General features: G+C 56.9%; 1 protein-coding gene across 5 annotated transcripts in view; it reads left to right on the forward strand.

Moving 5' to 3' along the window:
• The first annotated feature begins 536 nt into the window (after nt 1-536).
• The window catches only part of ZC3H18 (zinc finger CCCH-type containing 18), a 59,782-nt gene continuing 51,958 nt past the window's right edge, over nt 537-8,360 (forward strand). The window contains exons 1-3 of one of the 5 annotated variants that reach the window (XM_059383482.1): nt 537-733; nt 3,767-3,868; nt 7,740-8,338. In XM_059383482.1, the coding sequence (XP_059239465.1) occupies nt 7,754-8,338 (585 nt within the window). In that variant the 5' untranslated portion in view covers nt 537-733; nt 3,767-3,868; nt 7,740-7,753. Of the gene's footprint in view, nt 734-1,604; nt 1,687-2,304; nt 2,401-3,766; nt 3,869-7,739; nt 8,339-8,360 lie in introns of those variants that run through there. The other 4 variants (XM_059383481.1, XM_059383479.1, XM_059383484.1 and 1 more) reach the window with 4 other exon arrangements.

The following is an 8,360-nucleotide window of genomic DNA, read 5'->3' on the forward strand; positions in this document are numbered from 1 at the left end:
GCCGCTCCGTGAACCTCGCACCCACGACCGAAGGGGCAGCGCGTGGAGCCGACGACCCGCACGAGAGCCGGGACGGTCCCAGCCTCGCTCCGGCGTCGACCCCCGACGCTCCACGGGGACCGGGTCTGGGCGGCACCGACCGGAGCCCGCGGAGCGCAGGGGGCCGCGCCCGGGCTGCCCAGACTGCGTGCGGGGTGCGCGCGCTCCACGCGGCGGGCGGCGCGGGATTTCCGGCCCCGGGGCCGCTCCCGCCCGCTGCACGGGGCCCCACGCGGGAGCCGGCGGCGCGCGGCGTCACGTGAGCGCGCGGCGCGGCCCGCCTTCCCCCTCCCCCCCTTCCCCCGCCCCCCTCCGCGGGCGTGGTCAGGCGGCCGGCGGCGCGCGGGCTCGAAGACACACCCTGGGGCGGGGCCTTCGGCGGCGCCTGCGCCGTGGCGGGCTCGGGCGGGCGCGCGCCGCGGGGGCGGGGCCGCGCGGAGGCGGCCGCGCGGAGGCCGGAAGGAAGCGGGCGGAGGGCGGGGCGAGCGAGGGAAGCCCGCCGGCCCGCAGGACGACTGTCGCGGCCTGATGACGTCGCACAATGGCCGGCCCCCGCGGGTAGTGGAGCCCGTTTGTTCCGCCCGCGTCGCGCCTCAAGCCGGAGCCTGTGAGGAGCGGAAGGGCCGAGGGACGCCTTCCCCGCGCCGCCCCGACGCCAGCGGAGCCGTGGCCCCCTCCCCGCCCTCGCGCTGAAGTAAGTGGCGGCGGCGGCGGCGGGGAGGCCGGGCCGGCGAGGAGGAGGCCGAGGCGGCCGGGCGGGGAGCGTGGCGGCGGCGCGGAGCCGAGGCCCGGGAGCCCCGGCGCCGCCGCCTCCGGGGAGCGCTCCGGGCCGTGTCCCCGGCCGAGCGTGGCTCTCGGGTCGTGGGCAGGGACCGCGGAAACAGGCACGATCCCGCGTCCGGTCCGCGGCTGGCCGGCCCGGGCGGCCCTGGAGCCCGCCTGGAGCCCGGCGCCCCGCGCCCGCGGCGGACTCCGTTCTCCCGAAGCTGTCATCTCTCTTCCGGGACACTCGCGTGGCACATGTTTGCCGCCCGCGGCGGGGGCCGGGGGCGAGGCCCGCAGGGGCGCCCTCGCGAGGAGACCGGCCCGGCCTGGGGATGGGCTCCCCGGGAACTTTGAGCTCTCGGGAGCCTCCCGGAACTTGCTCCCTCGGCTTCGGCGCGCACAGGTTGGGGTGCTGGCCGGGCCCCAGCGCGCGCCGCGCTCGGCACGAACTTCTTGCTCCTTCAGCGAGGAGCGCGAAGGGTGCGCGTCCTTTGGACAAACTGTAGCCGTCGTGCCGGGCGAGCCCAGGACTCCGCCTGAGCTTCCTCGAGCACTTTAGGACAGCGCGTTTGCCGCGTAGAGTGGTCGGGCGTCCTCGGAGAGCTCCGGCCCGCAGGCTCTTCGGCCGGAGTAGGTCGGTGCTCCATCGGCCGGGGGGATCTGGAAGAAGAGGGTGCCTGGTACCTGCCGTGCTGCCTGGGGGCCAGCAGAGTCTCACCATCTCTTCGTGGAGACGCGCCTCCCTCCTGTGCTCGTGGAGCGGAGGCTTTCACAGTCCGAGCACGCGAGTGTGCCAAAGGCTGGAGCTCCTCTCTGGTTTAGGGTGGGGAACGCCCGGATGTTGTAGGAAAGCTTTGTGGGATCATTCCAGCGAGCCAGCAGGTAAGCCGTGAGCTTGCTCGTGTGGAAGAAGGGTTTTCACTTTTTCACAGCTACCTGTCGTCTCAAGGTGAGTGCTGCTTTCCTGGGGAGTTTGGAGTCAAGTTTAGTCAGTTTGGGGTGGAGTCTGTCATCTTCTTTGACGTCCTTTAGATGCTGTAATCCGTGGTCATGAATCGGAATTTTTAAAAAATCTATTTATTTGACAAAGATCACAAGTAGGCAGAGAGGCAGGCAGAGAGAGAGGAGGAAGCAGGCTTCCTGCCGAGCAGAGAGCCCGATGCGGGGCTCGATCCCAGGACCCTGAGATCATGGCCTGAGCCGAAGGCAGAGACTTTAGCCCACTGAGCCACCCAGGCACGCCATGAATCAGAATTTTTAACCAGAGGTACCAGAACTTAAACATTCAAATGGGGATTGCTCTGTTAAAAGTTGTTGTCCTAAAAGGTTATGCTTATATTTCATGGGTGCTCCTTTGCCTAAACTACCTTCTAACTTGGGTATTGGCAATAAATACAAAAGCCGTGTAATAAAATTGGTCTCGTTAATAGCCGTACCCCATGTTTAAGCAGCGATCATCTTACCTGGCTCGGTAGCTTACCTCATGTACTACCACACCAGGTATGGTTTCCTGTGATTTCTCAAAGTGACCTGCCTTGACAGGAGGGATACCTGCTTCTCCCAGAGCACCAGGAAAGAACATTGCAGATTCGAAAGGTCAGTCAAGCAGAGAAGTTCCCCAAATGGTCTGCACTTCAGTATTGTCAGTGGAGTCAGTGTGCAGCCTTGCAGAGCGGCTGCTGGGACATGAGGCAGTGCCCACTGCGTGTCGAGTTCTGGGGTGGTCTTCTAAAAACGGGGCACTCACTTCCAGTTTCTTCCGGGGATGCAACAGGTAGTTTATCAAGTAACAAGATTTTGCTACTCAACAAGCATTTGTCCAACGTCGTCTGCTGAATGCAGCAGTGGGAACACAGGGATGGACACTTGTCGTTCAATTCTCTGGGCAAGTTCTCCATCTTGTGGGTCAGAGAACCGAAGAGGTAGTTCTAAAGTTTGCCGAGAACCTTCAGTTACGAGGTGATCACGTGAGAAGAACAACTGAGTGAAAACCATGAACTGGGAGTTGGTGCAGACGGGACGAGAGGACCCTCCGTGTCCTCGTCCGCACGCAATGGGCTGCGCGCTCTCCCGGCACCGGACCTCACGTGTGCGCTCAGGTGGCTGCCAGGCTGGATTCATCTCAGAACAGGATGTAGATGTCCAGAGAAACCGCGAACCAGTCCAGCCCCGGGCCTGAAACACAAACCATCTTCTGACCCCCAGTGACACTTCTCTTTTGTGCTGCGAGCTGTGACTCAGGTTGTTTCTAATAGGTAGATTCTCGGGCACATTTTTCTCTCCAGGGTGCTCGCCTGCGTGTGGCCTCGTACTGTCAAATCGCAGGGGTTCCATCGGTAGAGGAGAGACGAGGCTCTTCAGGAAGTTGTCAGAGCTCCGAAGGGTGACTGTGTTTCCCATTGTGCCTAGGGAAGCCCCTCTTCATGCCTGTTGTAATTGTTTTTTGTTTTTTTAAGATTTTTCTTATTCGTCAGGGAGAGGGAGGGAGTACAAGCAGGGGGAGTGGCAGGCGGAGGGAGAAGCCATCGCCACTCTGAGCAGGGAGCCCGATGCGGGGCTCGATGCCAGGACCCTGGGATCATGACCTGAGCTGAAGGCAGAGGCTTAACCCACTGAGCCACCTGTTGTAATTGTTAATAGTGACCCCTTTACAGTCTCAGGTGTGACCCAATTTACACAATAGTTTACATGGAGCACTGCCCCTAAGGGCTAGCTGTTCGCTGAGCTTGGGAAACGCAGAGGTGAGTCTGAAGCCTTCTACTCAGGTACTTTATGGAGGGGAGGGATCTGCCAGCAGACTTTGCAGACAGACAGTTGTGCATGGCCTGGTCAGTCTGGATATGCCCTAGAGCAACGTATAGTATACTTAGGGCAAGATTCTCAATTTGGGAGGAGTGAATAAACCTCAGGGGATTTTCTCCTGAAAGTGGGAGATAAGTTGCATACATTCCGTTTTTTCTAGGGAGAGAAGCCTTCCCGTCCCCTTCATCAGATTCTCAGAACAGCCTCTGCCCCGCTAAGGCTAAGCACCGCCACCCTCGGCCGGCCGCCCTCGGAGTAGCAGGTGCGCCCGGGACCCTTTGCCCTGCCCCCTTCTGGTCAGCACTGGAAACTGCCTTTGAGAGTCAGGAAGTTCAGGGCCTTTGTGTGCTTGGCAGTTGAAGTGATACCCAAGATTTAAACTGTGGGGGCGTGCACTCAGTACTTCTTGAAGTTACTTGCCCTGCCACGGCACACCGGCCTCTCAGGATTGTGATTCCAGTCGGCATTTCCCGGGGCGCCCGTGTAAAGTGTGCCCCTCTGTGGTTTCTTTTCTTGGATTCGTGTTTAGTTTACATGCCCAAGAGCCAAACTTCAGACAAGGTGAAAATAAATGGCTGGTGTCACAAGTCGGCCCTCCATGTGTTCGTAGCTATCTTAACTAATAAACTGTGTAAATGATGTGCTCCCTGTTCCACGTGGATGAGAACGTTCTTGTTTCCGGAGGGCCTGAGAGAACTGTAGACGGATCAACGTGAGATGTTAAAAGGGAGAAAAGAAAAACGGGTGGAATCTGCTGGTTCAGTGGAAGTCCCCAGTAATGGGTTCTGTTCCCAAAAAGAGTTTGTAAGATCAGTTTGAACTTGGGTTCCATGTTCCTGTAGAAACAACAGCAGACAGCGGGGCTGGTCCTCAGCGGGGAGCACCGGCTCGTTTCACACGCGGCGCAAGGCTCTGTACCCAACTGCACGCCCTAGAGGCAGCTCTGATTCGCAGTCCCAGGATACCCGCTCAGTGGGTGCGTGGCCTGGGCTCTCCCCGTGACCGGGAACATGGCTTATTTGGAAGGCTGGCGTGAGGGACTGTTCAGGTACCTGACACGGGTCGTCTCTTAGCAGATGGTGGTGGCTGCCAGCTTCACCGCAGACATCCTTGCAATGGTAGAGTCTTGCGTGGAGTAGAGGGCTGTTTGTCGAGTGAGACCGCGAGTGAATTACTCAGGTTTGCCCAGAGACTGGAAATGCGTCTGTCAGGAGCGATAGGGGTCTGGTTCTTAGGAGGTGAGGATTACCTTTACTGGTCTCTCTAATTCAGTTTGAATTCAGATATGTGGAACCCTTGCCAGGCTTGTTATCAGGCTTATCTCGTGTAATTGTTGCAACAGCCTTGTAAAGTAGATACTGTTGTACCCGTGTTTCAGGGGAAGAGACAGACTGAGGTGTGGCAAGTGTACATAGTTGGCCCGGGATCCCGAAGCTGGGAAGCAGAGGGGCTGGGGTTCAGCTCTAACGCAGAGCCCGTCTGTTGCGCCGTCTGCATACCCCATCACCCTGCAGCACACCAAGGGGTAAACTGCCCGCTGGCCTGGCCCACTTTTTGCACTGGTTCAGGTATTTGAAGTTAGGTGCTCTGTTTCTTCCATTTCTTACTCGAGGATTTGATTTCAATTTCACAGAATATAAAAAGCAGTTTGGATCTAAACATAACTCTGAAACCGAAGTGCAAACCCATCTGCATCCGAGCCCCAGCAAAGGGCTGTTCACAGGCTGGAGGAGCTTGTGGCCCTGAGCAGGGTCGGGTGTCGGGAGGTCAGGAGCAGACTTGTCCGTTGCAGATTTTTAAACTAGTTTGAGAGGACGTGTAATTTGAGATAACATTTGATTGATTTAAGTAAGAAGTCATTTTGTTTTCAGGGTTGCCATTGGACTCAAAAAGGTGGGAATCAGAATTTGCTGGGTGTCGCCTGGAGGGCTCAGTCCGTTGAGCATGCAGCTGTTGGTTTCAGCTCAGGTCATGATCTCAGGGTCGTGAGTTCAAGCCCCGCATTGGGTTAAGATTCTCTCTTTCCCTCTCTCTCTGCATCTCCCCGCTTAAGCAAAAAGAATTTGTCGGGGTTCAAGTAGGAGGTCTGAGGCTCAGGGACCAGCTCCAAGCAACTGGCTGCCCACAGGGTGTATGTCTAGATTCAGCAGCTGGGGAGACGGAAGTCACTGCCCTCCCACGAGGAAGGTTTCTATATGGTGTGATCAGACTATGCAAAGACGGGCATAGGACTCATACACAAAGGAAAATCTTACTCCTTAGTAAAGGGGAAGGAGCCCTGAGTGGCCGCCGTGACTCCCTTCCTTCCAGGCCCTGTGCGACAGCTGAGAACGGAAAGCCCTTAGCTTTCGGGCACCTTGCTCCTCGTTACTGTGGCCAGTAGGTGTGCTGTGCACAGGGACAGGCTCTGCACCCTGGGAGGTCGGGCGCTTCTTGATTTTCAACAGAGTCCATCGTTGGAAGACTGACTTTTTTTGAGAGGGAGAGAGAGTGAGCCCTGGGGAGGGGCGTGGAGGGGGCAGATGGAGAGGGAGAATCTCAGGCAGATTCTCACTGAGTGCAGAGCCCGAGCCCCAAGCCAGGCTCATCCTCACCACTCTCAGGTCACGACCTGAGCCGGAACCTAGAGCCAGAAGCTTCGCTGCCTGAGCCACTCCGGTGCCCCTTGAGGCCTGACTTTTTAACAATCCTCCCCAGTGGTCCTGCCTCTGAATAGTGCTCTTAGGAAGACTGAAAAGTGAGTCATTCTTAAAACTGTGGCTGTGAATGGATTGGTTCGTAAATTTTTATTATTAAACATTTAGTTGATTTATAAAGTGAATTTTAAGTGGTCTGTCTTAATGTGTACTCAATTGTAATAATTTCCATTAACTGCAAAGAAAAGTGTTTTTAACCGAAGGTTAAGATATTATCTCTTGGTATGTGCATCTTTAAACACAGTTTCTCCTTTCAAAAGTATAAACTTGAAAGATATATATTTAGTTTTTAGTTACATGAATGCGCAAAATAATTCTTTATATTTAAAGTACGTAATTATATGGTGTGTTTCCAGATCTTGCTGAAGTACCAAGCTGCATATGTGCAACATGCATTATTTTAAATTAAAATTTCGAAGAACCAAGTAAACACTGAGCCCCTCACTGGTTCCGTTATTTCCAACTAGTTCCGCAGTGACTAGCTCCAGGCCGCACTGGTAAATGCTGACTGGAGGCTCCTGTCCCACTCTCTGCACGTTACGTTTAAACGACGGAACGATGTCCTGTCACTGGGCATGGAGGTGGGGAAACGGAACGTGTCTGCTTTATCATGAAGTCTGGGTTAGTAAAAATTGAAGAAAAAGGTCTTTTGAAATGACATTCTTCTAACATATGAAACTACTCAGATACATACAATTTTCAGCCAGGGTTCTTTTCCGTGGCCTAGCTCTGTTAGAATGACGGTTCTCCACTTTTCCGTGAGGTCATCTCAGCATGCACGAACGGATGCTACTTTCTGAGCATCTGTTGGTGGCCCCAGCATACAGATCTGTGAGAAGGCCCAAGGTCTGTGTGTTTGAAGATTCTGATGGGGTAGTTGGGGCCATACTTGGAGAGGTGCATTCAGGAACAGGAGCTAGCCCGTGACCTGGGGACAAGGCCAGCCAGGGTTTCTGCTCCAGACCCTTGAGCGTGGCTCTAGAAAGATAGCAGCGTGCCTTTAGTTTTGTTGCCTCATTCCACAATGCATCTTTTCTTGAATTTTAAAAGTAATTTAAGGATCCAAAAAGCTTTCCCTTGTGATGCCTGCCTGTCTCATTGCTCACTCTCTGTTCACCTGCCCGGTGTGCTTGTGGCGAGGAGCGCTCCAGGTCCCAGCCAGATCGCCGAGCTGTGACACACACACAGCTTAGGGACCGCGTGCAGCCTTGTGGATGAATGTGTGCAGGGCCAGCCCATGGCCTCCCTGGTGGGACCGCCGGCAGCAGCGGTCTGTGGAGTGCAGTCTGGGCTTTGGAGGGGCGGTGCGGGACCAAGAGAGGTGCAGGTCCTGGTACCCCCTGCAGGTCGGGGATGAGCACGGGGCGAGAAAACCAGGCCGAGATTGACCTTCTGTGTCGCTGACTGCTGTGTGTCTGTGTTCTCTTTCTTTCGCAGAACTGTGGGTACCGATGGATGTGGCCGAGAGCCCTGAACGGGACCCTCGCTCTCCAGAGGACGAAGAAGAGGAGCAGCAGGGGCTCTCGGACGATGACATTCTGAGGGAGAGCGGGTCCGACCCGGATTTGGACGGAGCTGGGGGGAGGGCTTCTGATTTGGAGGACGAGGACACCGCTGGCCCGGGACTGAGCCAGGAGGAGGAGGAGAGTCGCTCTGAAGAGGAGGACCAGGACCGGGAGTCCGAGGCCCGGGATCTGAGCAGGGACCCCACGAGCCCCCCTCCTGGGGAGGAGGGGGACGGAGGGGAGGAAGAGCGCACAAGCGACCTGAGGGACGAGGCCTCGTCGGTCACCAGGGACCTGGACGAGCATGAGTTAGACTACGATGAGGAGGTCCCCGAGGAGCCAGCCCCCGCTGGGCAGGAGGACGAGGCCGAGAAGGCCGGTGCCGAGGATGACGAGGACAAGGGGGAAGGAGCTCCTGGGGACGAGGGGGCGACAGGCGTTCCCAGTGTGGAAGACAAGGAGCCCCTGGAGACCGCCAAGGAGAAGAACAAAGAGGATGATGACGGGGAGCTCGACGATGGGGAGCTTGACGTGAGTGCCCGGGCTGGGGGGC

This window comes from Mustela nigripes, chromosome 17 (assembly GCF_022355385.1).
Source record: "Mustela nigripes isolate SB6536 chromosome 17, MUSNIG.SB6536, whole genome shotgun sequence".
Taxonomy (NCBI): domain Eukaryota; kingdom Metazoa; phylum Chordata; class Mammalia; order Carnivora; family Mustelidae; genus Mustela; species Mustela nigripes.